Source organism: Toxotes jaculatrix, chromosome 22, assembly GCF_017976425.1.
Source record: "Toxotes jaculatrix isolate fToxJac2 chromosome 22, fToxJac2.pri, whole genome shotgun sequence".
NCBI classification, from domain to species: Eukaryota; Metazoa; Chordata; class Actinopteri; family Toxotidae; genus Toxotes; species Toxotes jaculatrix.
This window is the reverse complement of record NC_054415.1, coordinates 14,416,175-14,438,338: the sequence shown is the minus strand read 5'-3', so window position 1 is coordinate 14,438,338 and position 22,164 is coordinate 14,416,175. Positions and strand designations below refer to the sequence as shown.

General features: G+C 41.6%; 1 protein-coding gene across 6 annotated transcripts; it reads right to left on the bottom strand.

Annotated features, from left to right (window-relative positions):
• Positions 1 to 67: 67 nt before the first annotated feature.
• nap1l1 (nucleosome assembly protein 1-like 1) lies at positions 68 to 20,228 on the bottom strand. 6 transcript variants are annotated; one of them, XM_041030093.1, is made up of 16 exons: positions 20,109 to 20,228; positions 14,127 to 14,165; positions 13,042 to 13,130; positions 11,219 to 11,321; positions 8,600 to 8,741; positions 6,756 to 6,848; positions 6,174 to 6,302; positions 5,864 to 5,935; positions 5,627 to 5,766; positions 4,974 to 5,119; positions 4,804 to 4,823; positions 4,214 to 4,336; positions 3,920 to 3,952; positions 3,722 to 3,772; positions 2,360 to 2,396; positions 68 to 239 (listed from the first exon to the last, which is right to left on the bottom strand). In XM_041030093.1, exons 2-15 carry the CDS (start codon positions 14,141 to 14,143, stop codon positions 2,391 to 2,393), a joined length of 1,164 nt encoding a protein of 387 aa, XP_040886027.1. In that variant the 5' UTR covers positions 14,144 to 14,165; positions 20,109 to 20,228; the 3' UTR covers positions 68 to 239; positions 2,360 to 2,390. The 6 variants fall into 6 exon arrangements, with proteins under 6 accessions (XP_040886027.1, XP_040886028.1, XP_040886023.1 ...); XM_041030094.1 differs by having other exon boundaries at positions 68 to 236; XM_041030089.1 differs by lacking the exon at positions 2,360 to 2,396.
• Between the last annotated feature and the right edge of the window lie 1,936 nt (positions 20,229 to 22,164).

Sequence of the window (22,164 nt, the reverse complement as noted above, 5' to 3'; positions counted from 1 at the left end):
ACAGCTCCCAGTATATTACCATGAGTTTTTGTAACAAAAATCCTGAAACCTTTTTTTCTTCAAATTCTCTACCAAGAAAAATACAAAACATTATAAGGCGGTAAGTAACTATTTTTTTTTTTTTTTTTATCTTTTCTTTTAATTTTTAATTTTAGAAGCTTTAACAGTGCAGTTGATCCTCAAGGCAGCCAGGCCAGGCTTCACTGCTGCTTGCATTCAGCTGGGGGGGCTGCATCCTTCTGGAAGAAATCACAGGGGTGGGGGATTGTTAAGACGACCATCACTCCAAACCGAGGGTCACGCACACCTCTGTCATACCAACATCTGATCTACACACAGCCAAAAGCCACTTCAAGACCTAAAACATTCAACGAGCTTCTAAAAGTCTAAAGACAGTCGGTGAAGTTTCATGTCCCGACTGTTCTGAACAGACAAACCACAGACATGAACGTGATGACTGACACATTCACACTGGACAGACTGTGACAACTATGGGTTGTCATAGCAGCACGAGCATCAGTGCCATGACTACAGAGGCTTTTTAGACCATTTGGACCATCATTGCTATTCAGGGACCTATGACCTGGTAGAAATGCTACATCTGCACCTTAAGGGTACAGAGACCGATGGGGTATGGGGGGGGGGGGGGGGTATGATGTGCAACAAGCCCCCCCCCCCCCCCCGACAAACAGGAGCTATGTGGTATGCACCGTAACCATTAGGCCACCAGGGTGCACCCCAGACTGCAGGTGTTCTTAAAACAGAGTAATTACACAGCAGAAGGACTGGGTCGTAGAAGGGTGAACACAACGTCTTAGGTTGGATTCAAACATGTCAGTACAAACACTGAGGCCAGAGAGCCACCAGGGTGCTGCTAATACAACCATGTTAGGATCTAGAAGTAAGCAGTCAAAACTGTGCATACAGGCTAAGGGGGACATTGGTGTCAAGGGGACACTGGATTTGTGAGGTAGATACCAATATTTCAAATATCAACCAATAAGGGTTTTTAACCTAAACAAGGAAACTGGACCATGTGCCAATAAAAATAAATAAATCTGTCCACTCTCTGGTGGACCAACTAACAAGGTGAGTTAGTTGTTATACTTACTGGCTGACATATACACTGATACGGATCAACAGTCCACCTTAAGTCCACTGATCATATAGGCCTTGCCAATGTTTTAGTTGCACTCTAATCACCAACAGTACAAACCAGATTTAAACCAGATTTACCAGGCTGAAAACTTACTGAACTAAATGTAAACACTTCACAACACTTCAAACATGACCTTAGGCCACTGAGCTTAAATTAATTAGCTGCCAAAAACAAAGGAAACACTGCACTATATAAAAAAGTGCATAGAAAGATAATTAAGACCCCATCATACTGGAGGTAGAGTGTCCTTCCAGCAGACATTAGACACTTATAGAGGTGATGGCACACTGCAGCTGCTCAGGCTGTTCTCCATGGCCTGATGCCATACTGACTGTACAGTGCAAGGTCATTTTAGCCATTGTACAATACACTTGGCCTTTACTGAACTCTTATAAGTTCTGAGTCTTAATATACTGCCCAACATTTTACATACTGCATACTAGAATGTAGCATCATTTTTCTTATTTGTATCTGCTGCAAGCAATCTAAAAATGTCTCTGACGTAAACAACAGAAAAACGGGCTGTTGTTGCTGACAATGATGGCACCTTCAGAGGCATAAAGAACTTTGTTTGCATTTCTTTTATGTTGGAAAACTGCCAACTATTGGTTAGGCCTAATTTAAAATAGAAACAGCCATCACAGGCCATTATTCCAGCATTAAGAGCAAATCTATAGAGAAAAGGTAGCTGAACAGAACTAATGTGGACAAGAGAGGAGGATAAAAACCATGGACAAATGGACAATGATGTTTCAATGGGTATTAAAACAAACATCCACAAATAAAGCACAGAATTCATGGCAGACAAATCCTCATTCTAAACAAGAACTCAAAACTAGCCTGCATTTGTGGACGGGACAAGTTCAACATGGTGAACAGAAAAAAAAAAAAAGGAAGGAAAAGAAAAGGGAGGGCCGGACTATCTTCAACATACAGAAATGATACAGGTGCAAATGCAGAGCTCACTATGGGTTAAACTTCAAAAAACCAACAACAAACCAGTGGGTTAGTAGGTCGGGAGGGTGCAGCACGGCGGTATAGGAGGAGAGGGTGTTCATGTGTGGGGTGCGGGGTGCAGAGAGACGGATGGACAATGCAAAAACAGCAGCAGAAGGAAAGTCAAAACCAAAACTAAAGAGGTGGGGGTGAAGGGCGGGGGGTGTGATGGTAGTAAGCTGACGATTCACAAGCTTTACCTACCAGGATAGGGTTATTTTTCTACTGTCACCACTTAAACCTAGTGAGGAAAAATTTAAAGAGTAGCTGACAAAAGATGCCAAAGTGACCGGAGATGAAGAAACATTAATGAATAGGAGAAAAAAAAAAAAAAAAAGCAAAACTAGCAGAATACAGAATGTCAAAGACGTTTGTTTGTTTAGCAAAGAAGAAGCAGAGGACATGCTGGTTCATATCATGTGGTGTCAAACTTACAAGCTGCTCCAATCTGCTAAAAAGCCCATTAACTCAGGGAAAATCAATCAAGGAACACTTAGCAAAAGCCCTAAACCAGTAAACCAGTGTATGCAGACTGTGGAAATTTCAAACATAATGTACACACACACACTGTGCAACTACAAAAACTGCCAACAAACGTGTAGCAGCACACTGTGGTGCCGCACTTAACATATTATGCATCAAGAGATTCTCATTTGTCGTACTAGAGCTTGCACTGCTTCTGTTCTGTACACTCTGCTTATTCATAGTGTTTCGGCTAAATTACCTCCATCAGGAAAGCAGTGATGCAGAAAATCAGTGAATAAACAGCCTACAGGAGAGGACCTGTTATTTGTCTCATTGGAATTAGAGTAAGCCTCTGCAGGTTTGCACTTCATTGTGTGTGCTTTCATTCAAACCCTATGATAACAACAGTTTCCTACACAAACAAATGCATCTAAATGAGGCTGAATGTAAATATCACAGTATTCATGTATACTGGTGTCCTCATCCTGTTTAAGGCATATGAGATCTGTGTGTTGTTTAAGGTTAAGTTTGAGGTTTTAGTCACAACATGCAGCAGTCAGATTTAACTGACTGGTGAAAAGTGAATATACAAATTCAACACCCAGTTAAAACCATGGTGAACAAAGGAAAAGTTTTTTTTTTTTTTTTTTTATCTCAGTCTGGAAGCCAAATTAAGCTCACAACAAAATAAAAGCTGAAGCAAACCAAATGCTGGTGTAAAATGAGATGCATTTGACAGTATGTATTCTGTATGTTGAATTCTGACAAGTCAGTTTAGGACAGCTGTTCTCTACCTGCAGCTCAGGACACCCAGAGGGCAATGAATGGTTTTACTGCAAAACGTTTCTCGCTATAACATATCTATAATATCAAAAAAAGTTCTTGAACTGTCAACTGCTCAATGTGCCTTAAATAAAGTTCTCTGAATCTGAAAAGGTTCTGAGAGATCACTGCAGCCATGCATGGCCTCCAGTAAGAGCTGAAAGAGCATCCTGAGCCAACAAAGTTGAGAACAGCTGAGTAAGGTCTTTGTTATGACATTAGAGATCTTTAGAGGGAGGGTGTGTGTGTGTGCGTGTGTGTTAGGAGGGGTGATCTCACCTTGGGATCGTAGTCGGGGTCGTTCTCCTCGTCAGCCTCCTCCTCACCTTCCTGAACACAGCACACAGCAACTTCAGTCTACTGGGTTTGCTCAACACCACCACACTATACAGCTACCCATGTCCATCACAACACAAACCATATACCTCTGTGCTCAGTCATTAAGTAAACTCTGCTCAGTGCCCTGAATGATCTTACCTCGTCATCCGCCTCCTCTCCCTCTTCATCGTACTGTAAAACACAAATGTGAGGATTAGCTTGAAAACATTTGATAAGAGTCAACTTCAACCTGACTTAATGTTTGTTCCCCAAAAAGATTCAGTCGTATATTTTAAGTAACACATGCCCAACTGCTGAGGAATCTTGTATTAAAACAGCTGACAATTATCTTTGTTACTAAACTCACTGTACAGTCCAGCATGGTGTGTGCAGTTTAAACAAAGTTCAGCCCAGCTGAAGAAGCCAAACGTGAAATCAGTCGCTGATACTCACATCGTCATCATCATCCTCGATGGCCTCTCCTGTGAAGTAGAGCACGGCCCGAGGAACGATACGCTCACGGATGAAGTGGCCGATTTCAAAGTCAGCAGCCAGGACTGCCTCCGCGTCCTCATCCTGAAGACAGACCCACATTTTGTTTGGACATTTCCTGTAGTCTCCCTTAACAAAGCTGCACCACATACAATTTCAATTTAAAGTAGCTAGGGCTAAACGTTAAGCAGTTCAATACAACTACTCTGATGAATGAACATTATTAAAGTATTCTGATGGATGAATGTGCTTTTTACACCTTGTAAACATTTGTAAACATCAAGGAGGAAGATTTTTCCAAACAGTAAAATGGTTTTAGTATTGGTCAACATGAGTGTCCTCTGTGCAGTTTAGTGACACCACCCCAGAAAATTAAAAATTTAATGGTTCATTTCTTCTGCAAATTTGGGCGGACTTCTATAAATGTCATCTAGTGAAGTTGTTGGTGTGTACCAGTAAAACATCCATCTCATTTATACAGTACAAACATGCTCATGTGCCAGTTGATCAAATTATGAAATGTACAAACAAGAAGAAGTACAAACACTCACCAACTCTCCATTTTCTGGGACTGTAAAGAGCAGGAGAACAGATAAAGTCTGTTAAAGTATACAGTCGTTACAGTGTACGTGATACAAAGATCTAACTAATCACTTTATCAAATGCAATATCAAACTAGCTGTTACACCAAACCCTTATATTTGGGCCCCATCATTCTCACCTTCTGGTGGGGTGAAGAAGTTGAAGAAGGAGTCGTTGGGGACCGTTTTGGTGACTGTCCTGACCGTGCCGCGACCCTTGTGCTTCTGTTTCTTCTTGATTGTTTTCAACGTGACGTTCTTGCCCTTTGTCCAGTCAATCTGGCAACTGTGGTGAAACGCGAGGAGCAGGCAGCAGGAGAGAGCAAGGTCAGCGTCTAATATTTGAAATGTCAAATCTAAATGACATCTTGGATTTATTTTAGGAACGTAAGTGGTGAGGTCGCTTAGAAATGATTCAGAGAGAAAAGAGGTAGAGAGATAATGGTGAGAGAAAGTGTTTGGTATGGGCCATGCTGGCTGCTGCGGGGGTGGTTTTTATTAAATAACAGGCCATGACTAAAAATGAGGCTGACATTATAAACAGGACAATACATTTTGACAGTATGACATCAAATAAACAACGCTCCTGAAAGTTTGATTTACTCAGAGTCCAACTAAAGACCCCTGCAAAGCAAATTGGTAGGAAAATGAGCAATTTCATATCTGGAAAAACAACTGGAAAAAGAAAACTTACCAGAAAAAAAATCTACACAATACTGCAACACAAATGAGATTCACTGAATTTCAGATGTAAACAGCAACCTGAATGATAAAATCATGTGCTGTTACTCACCCTGTGCAGCACATGATCTCCGGGCCGTCGAAAGAGAAGGGGTCGTTCTCATCGGGCTCTGACCTCATCTTGTAAGTTTTCGTCAACACTGTGTTTGTGAAAAAGTCATTGGGCTCGAAGTGGAACTCTAACGTGAAGCTCTGGTGAGGACCAAGAGAGATTATGATTACATACGCAATTCATTTATTAAACTGACAGACCGGTTTAAGCCATGTGCACGAGTGCCAGCTGACTCACCATGGGCTGTCCTGGATCTGAGAATTTTACTTTAATATCCTGTAAATGTTTAAGGATAGGTTCATCATGTTCCTGAGGAAGAGAGACAGCACCACAGTATTAGACCACACAGAATACCAAGAGGCACAGTGTATTCCTGGGAATACACCCTTATTTTGTTAATAATACACCTGGCAAACCGCTGCTCTATACAACTTGACCAGCAGGGGGTAGCAAACCCTGATTTTTCAGTACTGTAACCAAAAAAAAAAAAAAAAGTGTCTGTGACCCATTTTCTCTGTCTCTCCAGGAGCCGTGTGGAGGAGCCTACCTGCAGCATGTCACTGAGCAGGTCCACATTTTTGAAAACCGTTAACCAGAACTCAGGGATGCCTTTGGGGTCCTCCTTCTCCTCGTCCTTCTTCTCTTCATCTAACTTGGCCTTCTCCTTCATTTCATCCTGGTTGAGGGAGGACATTTTCTCTTCAAAATAAGGCTTGCTCAACCATTTTTTCACATATTATGCAATATAAATGAAATCTTTTCACCACCTACACCCACAAAGACAGCATGCAGCACTGGGGACAAGATGGGAGGGGGGGGGGGGGGGGGGGGGTGTAGAACATGAGAACTAGCTTGCAATTATGGTAGTAATAGATCACTACACTGATATCATCAACTCTACTAGAGCTCTGCAATCAAAATCTGTGGTGGTGATTTTAAATTTGAATCCGTTGCCATTTATTATTAGCAGCATGCAGTGTTCTCACTTTGGGAAGTGAAGCTCATTCAATTCTGGATGAGCATATAAGCTACGTGCATGAAATGAAAGCAGAAGAAAAAAAAAAAAAAAAGGCAGAAAGCGAAGGGTTCAGTCAGACAGGAAGCATGCAGGTGTATACGTCACCTGTACCTGCTTACTTACTGTCAGCTCTTCCTCCTCATCTGCCTTCCATTCACATTCCTCATCTGTGGGCTCATACGCTGCTTTCACTATGTCACTTCTCTGTGAAAGAGGACAGAGTTAAGTTAAAGTTTGCACCAGCAGGGTCAAACTCACCATATTAGAAAGTCGCACGTGTCTCGCCATGTTGTGAACGTCTACTCTGCCATACTGAACAACAACACTGTCAATTCTGCTGAGTCATGTGTCTCAAAGAACTATAAAAATGGCCTATCTAACCAGTGTAACTGCAGGACGTGACGGGTTTACCTTAAAGTCTTTTTCATTTCCACATTTTCAGACCATGACAAGGAATTTACCTTTTAACTTTAGTTATTTAATGGGGCCTTAGGGTGAAGATACTAATGCAGCAGATTCAAGGGTTAAATCTTTGCATCTCTATTTCCTCTTTTCTGCAGAGAACAATGTGATAACATTTAAAATATGCTCATTTCAGTCTTTGATACCAGCCTCTTCAACTATAAACAATTATAGCATCCCTCACATCAGTCTGACAAATGCTTTTGAGAGTCTCAAGAAACTTCTCTGGGTCCCCTGAGGAGATGTGCTGGGACATCTTGCTTCTTAAGGCTGTGGAAACACTCAGTTCATGCTGAGCTGAATTAAGCCATAATTAACTAAATTTATCTGCAACAAATTTGAAGAAAAACAACGCAGAGCTACAGCCCTAAATTCTGCTTTGACTGGATGTACAGCAGCACAGATCAGCATAAACACGGCAGCCCACTCGAAGCTACAGACGCTAAGGGAAAAAATGCATGAAGCATTTTATGTATTTGACCATGAATTTATCTACTGCCTCATGTTTTTTTTTTTCCAGTTAATCTTAACTCTGATAAACCTGTAACACTGAACACACTGATGAGACATATTAGTATAAAATATATCATAAAGGTGATTCTTTTGATGGAAACTGAAGAGTAATCCACTACAGGCAGTGTTTGTTATTGAACACGTTCCTTGTTCTTCGGGCTCTGTTCAGTTTGAAATAAAAAGAATGGACACTACATTAAAGTGTCAAGTCTTAGCTTTAATTTCAATAGGTTTACATTAACACTGAAAGAACCTGTCAGAGATATCAAAGGTATATAGTCTGCAGTTGAAGGCACACAGGAAAATGAAAAACATGGGAAACAACCTGGCAGACTGAGGAGTGGAAGTCTTGACTGTAAAATCATCTGAATGGTAAAGCAGAACTGCACACCAAGTCGAGAACGCTCTCTAGGCTGTAGGCGTATATGTTTCCTTGTCAACAGCCAAGAAAAGATTTCATGGCCATAACCTCAAAGGATTCACCACAAGATGCAAACCGCTAGAGACTCGGGCCGGGCTGCAGTTGACAAAAATTTACCTCTGTCTCACAGTGATGGAGGATACAAAGTGTTTGGTGATGTTCATGAGTCGTTGACTGTAAAGGATTTTCCTTGAAATGTTAGACTTCGTGTGTATTCGTCCAATTGCTATTGAGCATGTGTTAAAAGGCCTATATCTCTCACACAAATCTTTGCATGTTGATGTAAACCTACTAAAATTAAAGCAGAGATGTGGCACTGTAATGCAGAATCCATTATTTTATTCCCATTTGAATGTGTTGAAGCACAGAGCATGAAGAACAAGAAACGCGTGATTGTCCGAACAGACAAAAACAGGCCTACACAGGAAACGACTTCTTATCAAACACAGACATGCACTTCCATTTAAAAAAGGATGTGCATAAAAATACCACAGCTTCAGAATACTCAAGCAGTGCTAATACTCAAAGTCAGGATAAAGAATGTGTATAAATGACCTACTTTCTCAAAGAGGGGCTGGTAGAGGGCTGCGTACTTTCTCTCCAGTTCATGAACTTCTTCATAGAACTTGGCCTCGATGTGGGCACATTTCACCTGCAGGTTCTTCAGGGCGTTTACACGTCTCTTTACAACCTTTGGTAAACTGTGGGAATGACAGGCATGAACAGAGGAGATGTTAAGCACAATCCTGGAAACATACAGACATACAATATCCAAGCAAAAACAGCTGGACTGTTATTTCTGTCAGATCTGTGCAGCCCTTTGTGCAATCTGAAATCTACACATACTGCTGATGCATTAATCATTTTGTGATCACACTTTCCTTCCACTTCCAGGCTTCTACATTTAAAAACACGGGACAAAATGTTCTTAATGGAGAGCAAATGGTACCAGAGAGGACCCCTGCCTCTGAAGTGGATCTGCTGAGAGCTTTAGAGCAGAGCAACACACTGCAGAGGAGCACTCTCTCCCCAGAGACCTCCAGTAAGTCAGGGTGGCCTTCCAAGTACGCTCTTTTAAACCAACTGAAACTGTGCCAAGAACAGGTTTTATTGAGATTTGCTTCATTTAACAGCACAGTGAATAAATGATGCCTTATTTGTACACAGATTTATTGGTTTATGCTTGTGGGGGGGTTAATGACATGATTCCTGCTCCGGATAATGTAGAGGACTCCAACATTACAACATTTAAAAATCCTTAAAAAGGACATTGTCTAAACTCTTTTACATGACATATGGATGAACTCAAACCAGCTCGACCATCATGGATCATAGTGATTACTGTTTACATGCATGCTTGGCCATCTTCACTTGATGTTGTAGGTGTTTTCCCAGCACTCAGAATGAAAGTTGGTCTATTTCAGTCTTTAAAAAATGTCAGTTAGCTTGATTGGAATCAATTATCAGTATTATTTATCCCTAAATCAACAAATCCTTTCAGCCTAAACAACATAAGTTTTTTTCAGGGACCAAGGTCAACTCAAGAAAGTATATGAAATGAAGTTTTATAGTGCAACAGAGTCTGAACACTTAGCACAGCATCTTGATTCGTGTCTTAATTAATGTTTCAACAGTGGTCAGAGAGCTTTAGTGAGGCTGCAGAGATACGTTTTTTGATGGTTTTGCTGAGAAGAGGAACAGTGGGTGGGCAAAGCCCTGCAACCACGACACATGACGACATTTACACAGCATCACATTTCTGACTGTATCTCTGCTCTCAGGCTTTAAAAAAAAACAAAAAAAAAACACTTTAGCCATGAAGCTGAAGCATTCAGCTCATTAATGAGCAGGACAAACTTAAAGGAAAGTGTTCACTCACCCCTGGACTTTTTATGTAAAGTATTAAAACTCTGGATCACAGTGGGTGTGGACTGGGATTTTTTTGACACAGACAAAAACACACTGATCCAAACTAAGGACAACTACAACACACAAAATGATTGACTGTCATAGTGATCCTCCGCTAAAGTAAACATCTAATGCAGCAGCAATAGGTAGCTGGTATTTTATGGCCTCCTGCGCCACATGTAATTGCAGTCAAACTGTGAATATCGGTCTTCATTCACAGTCTGTGTCTGGACAATGTTCTCCACAGCATAAAACAAGTTACCTGAAGAGTCCCATGACAGTTGTTCCTTTTATTATACCTTTTGTTATACCTTTTATTTTTTTTTAAAAATGTGCTTCCATAACTTAAATCTGCAATTAAGAATTGTGGTTTCTGATGAATTGAGCAGTCTGAAGGTCCCACCTGCTGCTTTCGAAATGCAGGTTAAATTTAGCAGATAAATTTATGCAGATAAATTGACTCCACTAACTCTGCATCTTTTCCTGTCCTCTCAGGTTGCCTCTGCCGACCTCCATCTTCTATCCTTTCAACTGAGCCAATCAAATTCCAGCTAAACAATGGCTGTGTATCAAACAGGCCGCCGACTGGCCGCCTGTAAAGCTGCTCTGCACAAAGTGATGTCTGTGAAGCTGGGCCAATTTTTTCCTTTTGCTTCTCTGCAACTGAGATGGTCAATAGTTGCCCTAACGTGGGCCGAGATTCAACATGTTGCTCACGTTAGCATCCTCAGCAGCACCGCAGTGAAACCTGCCTGTAGTCTCTGTATGGGCTCAGCCACTAAGTGTCAAGCTGAATGTTGGCTCTTCAGTGTATCCTCTCCTCTGGATTCAGTGGCTTTATGTTTTGCCAGAATTATTGCTGCTAAAGATGAGAATTGCTGAACTTCACTTGAACTTCATTTGCATAAAAGCATCTGTACTCAAAAAGGCACAGTCACCACTTTGAAAACTAATTAGCATGCAAGAACACAAGTGGACAAACAAAAACATCCACCTACCATCCAAGTGCAGCTAAGTGATTACAACCTATGACTGATAGCCCACAGCAACAGAATTAAACAGCATTGTCAAAAGTGGGTTTCAGATTAAATTGTTTTTATGTTTTAGACCGTTTCCAATATTATACAAAAATGGCATCTGAAGGAATGCTACTGTACTGTAGATTTTACCAATAAAAGTTTTCAACTACCACATAGTTTAAAATCGGCAGAAGCAGAATGAATGAGACTTTTTTTGTTAAGATGAAGGTAAAAATGAGTTGACCCCTAACCTCTCCATGTACCCTGACGGCGAACCATTGAGACCATCCAGCCTTTCCTGCAGCGCAGCCAGGATCTGTGGATTCTGCATCATCTGCACAGTCAGCTGACGAGCTGAGGACACAAACATATATCGGATCAAAAGTGGAATATGAAGGCAGACAAATCAATTCAGGGATGTGAAAGGGTTCCTTTGCTCATATTTTGATGAGAACATGTTTGGGGACAGGAATCACCCGCTGCACAGGAACACCATTTTTACTTGTTGTTTTCAGTAATGTGACTTGATCCGACCTGCAATATCTGAGCCATGCTGTGGTATATTGCACGTCTCAGCATTGTGTGTGCTTACCAGAGTATGTGAGTAGGGTGCAGCAGAGTACAAAAGCGGTTTCCTATTCAAAGCATTCTGTCATCTCTCCATCACCTGCTGTGTGTTATTTAAACGTGTCTGCTTCCTGCCTATTTTATATTTTGTACGTTATGAAGTAAACAAGGAACAGACTGAATGAAGTCTGGTTATTAATGTGCACACTGCCGGTGTGGCACGGACACAAGAGGTGGCAGTCAGCAAAAATTGGGTGTTCCCCTTTTGTAAAAACCAGACAGGTGACAGATGGCACAGTCCAAGTGTCCAACACAGTGCTTGTGCCTATCAAAGCTCAGTTGGATTGCTGTTGCCAGGTGAGAAGATTAAAGACGCTGGAAGTCACTTTTCTTTGTTGGCACATCCTGAGCGCTTTGCTTGGAATGTGTTACCAGCTAGAACAGACAGCCCGTCCAAGACTCTGCATCCAGTCAAATAAACACACCCAACATCAATGATGGTACACAGGTACACCTTTTGTTGGTGATTATATGCGCACCTATCAAACACCCACTTTGTCCTTGACCCCTTTTTACACCTAACTGTGTCCCTGTTGACTGCCATACACTGATCCTCCCTGTACTATCATCTAGTTCAGCATGGCACAAATACTCGGTAGGTTAAGGGTTTGATACCAGTAACCTTGCCAGTGTTGGTGCCAACAGTGTTTTACCTTGAGAATGGGAGTTGCTGTATAATTTACACGGCGGTGGCGGCACACACATTTTCACCTTTTGTTTAGAAACATCAGTTCACTTTCACATTTCTTCAGAGCTGCGATTTGCGGGTCCTCTGAGTTTGTTGCTGTGTGTCTCACAGCAGCCTTGATGCGTGAATATGATGTGAGGTTTCTTAAGAGAGTGCCCTGCATGTTAACGTTGGCAAGCTGTAACTGTGTATTACTCATGCATTTCTAATCTCCTCTCAGCTTCCAGACCTCATGTACAGCCTTCCTGAGAGTGTGGCCGCTATGACAAATCAGTCGTAGGCAGCCAGAATGAGCCTTCTTTCAAGTCGGGCTTTTAAAAGACTTTTTGCGATCTTGCTATAAATAGAAAAGGCCAAACAGCCATCTATATCTATCCACAATGAGCCGGGAGTAGGCTAATATATGAGAAGCCTGTCTGAATCATTTATTGAGCATCAAAGGACGCATAAACAGCATCCAGATCCGAAAATAAAACAGATTAGTGCCTCCCAGCTCTTAACTACAATTCAAAACCGTGTCATGCAAATAACAGTTTAAAAACCAGGCAGAGGCACGCAGAGTTCAAACTGCTTTTCTGCTACTGGAACGACATTTTCATACACCAGAATGATTCAACATTCAGTGTATAATCAAAACTTTGCAAACTCCATGTTAACAATTTTACTTGCATTTTAAAACAGACTTTCAATAAATAAAATCAGATTGCTAATATTTGCCCCATGTTGCTGTTTTTTTTTTTTATTTGGATAGAAGCGTACCTTTGCTGTTTTCATCTTCTCCGGTCTCCTCCTCATCCACTTCCTCCACATCCTCCAAATCTGCCGGGTCCATCTCAGCCTGGTCTTTGCTGCTCGGGGAGACACAGAGGGGGGAGGAAGGCAGAAGGGAAGGTCAGCCAAAACACAAACACTTCAGAGTGTTAATGAGCACACAGAATTATGCTGGCCACCAAACTACTTCTGACATGTTTTGGCTGAAGCTGCCAGCCACTTCGGTGGGAAAACAGATATTAAACTAATTCTAAGAACAAAACTGATTGGTGAACCTGACAAATGAAGCTGGGAAACTTGTTCAGTCTTAATGTATCATGGAAAGTACTAACTTTCACATCTGAAGTTTTCCCCGAATGAGAGTGATGATAATTTATAATGAAACTACTGTTAACAACAGACACAGCTCGACTTAAATACCTCACTAAAAAGGCATATTTAATGGTAACAGTGTGAGGGAGAGGCCAAAACAGTTCTCTGCTGTTTCAACCAATGAATGCAGTGCAGCCCTATAAAAACCCTCCTGTAGTCTTTTTTTTTTTTACCCATAATGCTTTTCTGAGCACTGAAACATGACACCCTACTTTAAGATGCAGTGCAGAAGAGCTCAATACTAAACTCTGCTCCCATCCTCCCCCTGTCTGCAGCACGAGGTGAAAATCAATGTGTATGTGTGTGTGTGTGTGTGTCAGCACCCACCCCTGTGTTTGTGACAACCACTGGAGCGTTACTCCAGTTGGACCGATGTTAAGGTCCATCACTCAGAGTTGTGAGGCGTCTTGTATGTGTGTGTTTTAGTGTGTTAAACTGACAATACAACCTGAGAGTGTGATTCCAAACAGACTTCGCTTTAGTGAACAACTGGTTTACTTTAGAGCTTACTGAGGGTCAGCCTGCTACACTGCCCTCTGTGGGTTTAATCACATTGTCTATCTGACCACACCCACATAGGGCATGGGCCTGCAGGTGATTTCTTTCTGTCAAGTCTACAGACATAAGACCAACAAAGGAAGAAGAGAGAGGTGGCACAGAGGCCACAGTTTACAGTAGTGACTGTTGGAAGATGTACTTACTTGTCAATGTCTGCCATTTTTGCTGAGTCTCAAGTGATGCTAAAAAAAAAAAACAGAAGAGAAAATAATTAGCTTTCAGAGGACACAAACTAATTAACATTTGACTGTCACCAGATCTGGGTCAAGCATTTACAAATAACTGATGCTAATTTTAAGTTGCTTTGAGCACTACAGCAGTGATGTCTGTGTTACCAACACACAATGAATGACGGTTGAAACAGCTACACTTTCTTGTGTACTTTATATAGCAGCAATGCCACCATGAGCAACTGCAACTTTACAAGACTTTAGTTCATTTGACTTCATAGCTGAACACTGATAAACCTTTCCCTCATTAAAAGTTACGCCTAATAGCATGAATACCGCTCCACGCCTTGTTGAAAGTTTCCTGTACTGCAAACACGAGTTTGACAATATTGTTTTGCAATGCACAACTGTCAGAAAAACATGCCTTTCACAGTACTGTTTAGTTTTTATTCATTCATGAAAAATGTAATCCATTTCATCACAGTTCTTGTTTTCTAAGGTTTCTTTTAATTTAGTTTAAGATGGTTGTGAAAAATAGGTTGTCAATGAATATTTTGTCAGTTTTCATTAAAAAAAAAAAAAAAAAAAAAAAAAAGATGCTGGCATACACACCCAACACAAGTCTGGCTTGGGTCTGGTTCAGACAGTCAAAGCTTAAACATGCAATCACAGACTTTGTACCAGAATATTTAAACAAATGGGGTTGTTATAATATCAGCCCATCAGCGATACACAAACATTTCCTTTTATATATGCTGCAACAAAAAAAAGTCTACCTGTCACAATAAAAGTTCCTTTTAAAAGTTTTTCAGTTTCCCAAGGAAGCAGTCTGACTCAGTTCCCCTGCACAGGCCTCCCCAGAATTTCAGGGTTTATGAGGAGGGTAATATCAACATTTTAACCAACGTTTTGGAATTTAATTTATCTGCCACAGAAAAAAACGATGGTTCAGCATCATTGTTCCACTCCTTACTGAAAACCCCGTGAGACTGGTAATTCTACAATGAATAATCAATAACTTTATCAGCTGCAAAAGTGGGCATCTATTAATGATACAATGATTCTATGGTAATGAAAGTATGTTGATCTTTTTGACCAGGGAAAGCTCTGAATGATGTGTGTTTAAAATGTTTGTGTGCCAGTCCTTTGCAGGTCTCCACCTAAAAGTTAAGTTTTGGGAGAATTACAAGACAAGACAGCGCAGTGACCCCCGTTTGCCACCATCATGTCATATGAATTCACAAATAATGACTATATATCAATACACAATCAAATGTGCCAAAAGATTTAGTTGCGGTGACTTCATTTCTCTCAGTTTATCACGTGCTTTTGAACAAACTACTTCCAGCTTTTAGAGGACAAAGAGCATTTTTATTAAACAAACACCCAGGATTTGGATAAATCAGGCCACAGGCTTATAAATGAAGTCCCCGTCTTGGTCCAGACAGGATCAACCCTGGCTGTGACTCACCCAACCCTCATACCTTCCCAGAGGCTCCTTCCCTTGAGAGAGATGGATTACCATGGTGTTCTTTTCAGAGGGGCAGATAGGGAGGCCTTGCATTGACAATAGGTAACCCAGAAGACAGTGAGGCAACAGATGACGACCTGGAAGTGACAGTGTCAAAACTCACAATAGCTAAGGTGGCTGTAACTCAAAGCTAAAGCTTTATGACAAAGAACAGATTGTGAAGAAAGCTGCAGTCACATTTGCTGTTCATCTGAGGTGATATGTTTTCAACACTGGTGCCAGATTAGAACAAACACAGCTACAAGAAAAAACATAAATCCAACTCATGCTGATTGATGTTAAAATGACAAATGCCCAGATGTGCAATAAGTTATGAACTGGGTTAAAATGGTGTGTTATGACAGCATTTGGGCTGCTCCTGCCCACCTATCCATCCCTCCCTCCACACTGGCCCATCATTAGCGCTGTGATCCAAACCAAAAATTAAACCCTGGAATGAGCACAAGAAAGACAACGACAGACAATATCTGTATAAGCTCGGTTCGGCCTAATTCTCGGACCCCTTCCTAACTGTGACCAAATAGGGAAGACTCTCAGGTCCATTTAATATGTTCAGCCCCCTGACTGTGATAGCAGCTGACGTGCCAAGTATAAAAAGCAGAACACCGGCTAACCGTAGTCCCAGTTTGCGCCTCTCACACGTAGCCACTGGTAGCATTAGCAAGCCTGATGAGCGCCGACAACACATTGTACATAAACCACATTTATTTCTCTGCAGTGGCTGGGGGTCTGCCAACAACTGTGCTATAGTCCAATCTTAACAAGATATTTAGGGGTGATGAACAGTCGCCTTAAGCGTGATCAACAGCAAGGCTACGGCTTTGTGCTGACACTCAGCTACAGCACAGGTACTCGCACAGTAACTCTCTCAGAAGGTGCTTCTACTGACTGTCAATGCTCCGCCTGACTCCCGGTCTTTCCAGTGGAGAGTCTGGCAGGAGCTTCTCATGGCTGGTTAGCTCTGACTACCTGTTTTGTGTCACTATTCGTGCTAAACTGAGCAGTGGTCAGTCTGTCTCACCCTGTGTCACATTCTACAGAGCCACGCCTCCCACAGTTGTCGCCCTCTTTTACTTCTGCCGCCTTTTTAAACATGCCAAACAAAATGCTGGTTAAAAGGCAGCGGCTGATCAGTCTACTACATATTAACGCACATCCTTCCTGTGATCAAAATGCAAAAACATTTTGCCCATTTCTACTATACTCTACATTTAATAAATAATGCTTTCAAACCACACATTTTATATAATCATCCAAACCCCAGATTATTCAATTTTAAATAGTTGTAGTTCAGTTTTTTTTTTTCATTTGCCACATTTCACTGGCAAATCCTCTGTAATAACTAAGTGAGAGCATCAACCAAATCCTGTTAAAGACTAACAAAGCAATCTCACAGTAATTTCAGTGAAACATTTTGTAGTACTCTCAGTTAGGAATAAGTCAAACATTAACCAACAACATTGTTAAAACTCATATTTTAAAGCTGGGGAATTGAGAGAGGATGGGACATCAGACTGGTCAGTATTAAGTGAAGCAAGCAACTCACTGCCTATAGAAAGTCATCTCAGACTATTTCAGGAGAATGCAAACACCACAGGGAATTATGTGCTGCAGTACCATAGTTATTAAATAAAGTATGTGGTTTAGATTTATACCTATTGTTTACCTCTAGCTTCATTATATGAAATACAACTTTTCAGTCCCTTTTTTTTTGTTCTACAAACTTCTGAGGTCCAGATGTGAGGTTTTCTACCTTTCTTTGCATACTGAGATTTTTTCTTGCATTTTAGATTGTTGATTTAACCAAACAACCCATCTGATTACGAAATAATGATTGACACTTTTGCTATTATATGACATTTTGTTAACCAAGAACATAATGAGCACATTAATCAGTTATCTGAATTATAGTTCAGTGTAGACATATTTTGAATATCATTTTATGATTTTGAGCAATTTCAGCAAATAATAAATTAGTAATATTGAAATGAAAGATGAAATACTGGTAGATGCACTTACTAGTTCACTTTACATGAACACTTAATATGAACTAAGATGTTCATATTGCACCTCCTGGTGGGAAACTCATAACCATAATCCCAGCACCAGCTGAAAGTGTTATCTGTCCAAGATAACTATAAGAAAATCTGAATGACATTTCAGTATGTTAGAGACTATGACAAAGGTTCCTAATCCTGGTCTCACTGTCACCTTCCTGCTGGCTTTTCATCCTGTCAAGTCTTGCATTCACCTGTCATCCCAGAGGTAAATCAGTCCCTTATTAGATGGCAACACTTAAACAGCAACACGGCCCTGATTCCCAAAGCCCACAACGCAGAACGTCTGGAGTCACATAATGAGAAAATCGCCCGCTGAGATAAAACAGTTTTTTTTATAAAGGACTAACAATGTAAACCAAAACCATAAGATTTTTTTTTAATGAGCAGGACGGACATCCTTTCAACAAAACCACCATATCTTCACCATCTCTGAACATATTGATGTATTAGTCTGATAACACAGAAACATTATTCAACTACAGAGCTAATGTGACAGTTCACTGAGCTCAGTATAAATTCACATGGCAGATTAAATTGTTTCCTCCTTCATAAGGGGATAACTGATAAAGAGAGCAGACTGTGTGTTTACTCTGATTTGTGGCTTTCATTATGTCCCTTTTCTCAGCTGAGAGCCTCATTCTGTCACTTCTGAATAAGGTGGTACATTTGAAAGCTTCCACTTTTTAATCAACAATGGCCCAAGTGAATTAATGCACAAGCATGACAGAATAACTGCACATGTGCCCCCATATCACACCACAATACCTAAGGTAAGATGACACCCACCACCCCTGCCATCTTGTATCCTCTATAATGCCAAATTATTGATGGGAAAGTACTGTAGAAAGCTCTTAGCAGCAGCAGCGCACATTTTTCAAATATCCTGTCGCTGCGCAAAATATGATGACAGTTGAGTTTTTCATGTTTGGGGGGTCAATGCTGGCTTTTTAAATGGACAAAAATAGTTGCAGGTAGACAATGCAAGGTGGAGAAACTGCTCTACTGGGAGACCAGGCTACACCATTTCCAATGCATTTAGCTGATGCCTGTGAGGAGTTATAAGGGCATTTGTCACGCATTGCTGCTTAAGTTCCTACAATACCTGAACATGCTTTAGTATCTCTATGGAATATGTTGTTTTTCTCATGAAAATAATTCAGAACAAAACAGCATCTGATCTGTCCAAGTGATGACTCATAATATGAGGCATCATGGCAACATTACAGCACAGGTCATGTTTAGTTTGGAAAGGTATTGCAAGGCATATACAGACACCTCTGTCAAAAAAGCCAACAAATACCAAATAGCCATTAGACAGTAAACATTTCCTCAAATCTGTGTATGAACGCTGTTAACTACATATGTAACACCTGTGCTGACCATATACACTTTTTATTTCTCCCTTCTGGGACAAGCCTTTTCCCCTAATCCTGCCCAGCGACCACGTGTTGCATGCTCAAGTCTAGCAAACCAATGACTAACAAAAAGCCCTGGGTGCGTGCCTGCCTTCTCACTCTGAGAGCCACATTTTCTTCAACTTCCTTTGGCTCAAAGCAAGGCAGCTAACCTGTTGAAGCGTTTACTGTCCGATGTCAAACAACAAAAAAAACCCGTCCCCTAGCCTCCTCCACAGACGAGCCAACCCCTGGCTAGTAAACAGGCTAACTTTAGCCGGCCTGCCCGGTCTTGTCAATGCACTGCCTCGGTGTGTTCGGCTAGTTAAGCTAGCTTATGTACTGCTAGCTTGATGCGCACTACTTGGGCTGAGCAAGTGGGAGGAACAGCTTCGACAGACAGGGAGCAGTAGCTACAAAATATGGGCCAGTTCAGAAGTGTTGCCAACGCTCCGGTACCACGTTTTAACCAGCTTTCGTTATCTAACACCGCCGGCTATCCGGTTAAACCACCCGCGGCGTGCCGTATCCTAAAGTCCAGAATCAGAATCCCATCCCCAGTTCCCCACCCTGGGTATCATCCTCCAAAAAAATAAGGTCAAGTCCAAAAATACAAGATACAAGACACGTGTCAACAAATGTAGAAAAAAGCCGACAATTACGGGAATTATCCGACGTTTTCTTGTTTCTCTCAGCGCAACAATTGTACAAACAATTCAGGGAAAATGGGCATAGATGATAATCGTTGTTTTATTATTTTTTTAATCGCGTGTAACGTTAACACACATCATGGTGGAGCCAGTCTCAATGGCTGCTGCCGCTGTCTGACTTGACTAGTAGCATTAGCAAAGCACAGCCGCCTTCCTCTGTCGTTTGTCTGTTAAAGCAGCAGCCATGAAATTTAACTTCTGAAACGACGCACAAGTTTGGGGCGTCGGCACCGAGGCCATTTCCAAGTCCTGTCCCTTACCTTCGCTCTCTGGCCGGAGGCTGGACAGGTTAGGCGGCGCTGCGCAGTGAAGCGGTCCCGGGGAAGAAAGAGACTCCGCTCCGATGGCGGTAAAAGGGAGAGAGATCCCGCCGCCTGCGCTCATATACATCCGACGTCATCACGTAAACTGGCAGTCACCGAGGCAACGCTGCTCATGGGAGGGGCGCCATAGAGAGGGGGTGGGGGGCGTTGGGAATGAAGGATCATCACCATCATCATCATCAGGGTTGCCAGATCTGTGAGAAAAAACAGCCCAAAACCAGAACTATGCCTGAAAATGTGCCTCTGCCAAAACATTTACACTGCTTCATTACACTGCGTTCTACAACATTGTTATCATTGTATTGTAATGTCCACAAAGCAGCACCATAAATGTTTAGTGTGCCAACATTACAAACTAAACAGTTCTCTCACCTAGGTCATAAAATGGCCTTGTTTAATCCATGTTAGTCTATTCTCAAAAATAAAATATAGCTTTGTGGTGTTGACTAGTGGGCCTTTACCTTTCTGTAATCTAGGGAGAGTATTACAGCATGTCCCGAGTGTTCATCATTCTTCATCAACATGAATCATCCTCCTAATTTTCATATAATCATCATGTTCATCTTGTTCAGTCTCATAATCATCTGATCGCCATCTCAGCATCAGGAACAGCAGCTCCGTCCCCCTCCTCATTCACCTGCTCCTCCAGCACCAGCAGGGGCGTTTCAGGAGTTGCCAAAGTCTCAAGCTGAGCCCAGACCATCTGGGACTGAGGTCAGGGTGTGTACGTATGCAGAGTGCATCAAATTTTTTTAATTTTTGACAAGCCTTGAGTGCTTCCTGTCTAACAAATGGAAATGCATGCCCTGAAAACCTTGCATCTCTTAAGATTAACTTGATTGAGGAATCACTGCTTGTATGCTGGCTGTTTGGATTTGTCATATTAGTCTGTAAATAGCATGTGGGCTTTCGGCCATTTGTGTGTCAAAAGCTGTTTGGAAAATCAGCGGAGGAAAGTTTTGAGAGTTCAGCTGTTACCATTTCCACACAGTACTGTGGTGAATTTCAGAACTGTTATTTAATCTGTTATCTTACTCTGAAAATCCTGCAACCTCTCCTGCCGACAGATATCAGAGTTATCAAACTGGTGTCTGCCTTAATGCTGTGCCACCTGTTGACAGCCTACCTAGCAATTAAACTTGGGTGTGATCACCCTCACTCACTCTCTTCTTTAATTTGTTGTGTTTTATTTTGTTCTCTGGCGTGTTACATCAAAGCTAAGACTCTCTTTTTTCTTTAAATCACATGTGCTGTTTTGTTCATAAAGTTAGAAAACTCCTGGCCTACACTACAGATGAAATCCTCAATGATGATGCATCTCACTCACACAGAACTCTTTTGCTCTCGACCCTGAATGAAGCCAGAGGCAAAGACTGTGAGGATTTCAGTGTGATTCATCCATCAGGCAGCACCAGCCTGAGTGTTACTAACACCCGGCGCGCTGCTCAGCATCAACTCACTCTGAGCAATATCTGGCACGAGCCCAAAGGTCAGATCTGTCATCCAACGCTTTCCAACAAGAGGAAGCCTTCCCACGTGTGCCGTCCGTGTCAGAAACTCCTAAGTGAATATTTCCCTGAGTCATGCAGGCCGGTAGCACAGGAATAGACAGTGGACCAGATAACTGGAGGTGTTAAGGGAGGATTTTCTAATCCTGCAATGTTTCATTACAGTTCATTACAGTGACACCTGAGAGCTGCCAGATATAACCACAGTGTGATACTGGCGGCTGGTGAGTAGCTTCGCTGGGCCTGCTGGGAGGCTGGTCAAGGGAACCTTGATTAGACTGGCTGATGACAGAAAAACATTTTCTCTGATATATAAATCAGATATCAGTTGGGTACCGAGAAAACAATTTCTACCCTCTTATTTTAACTCAAGTCATCCCTTTGTTAGAGCAGTCGTCAGTTAATTTTCACGTGGTGGACTTCACATTTTGGACTTAACTGTTTCAGAGAACAGGGAAGTGACTTCTCTAAACAAAATTCTCACC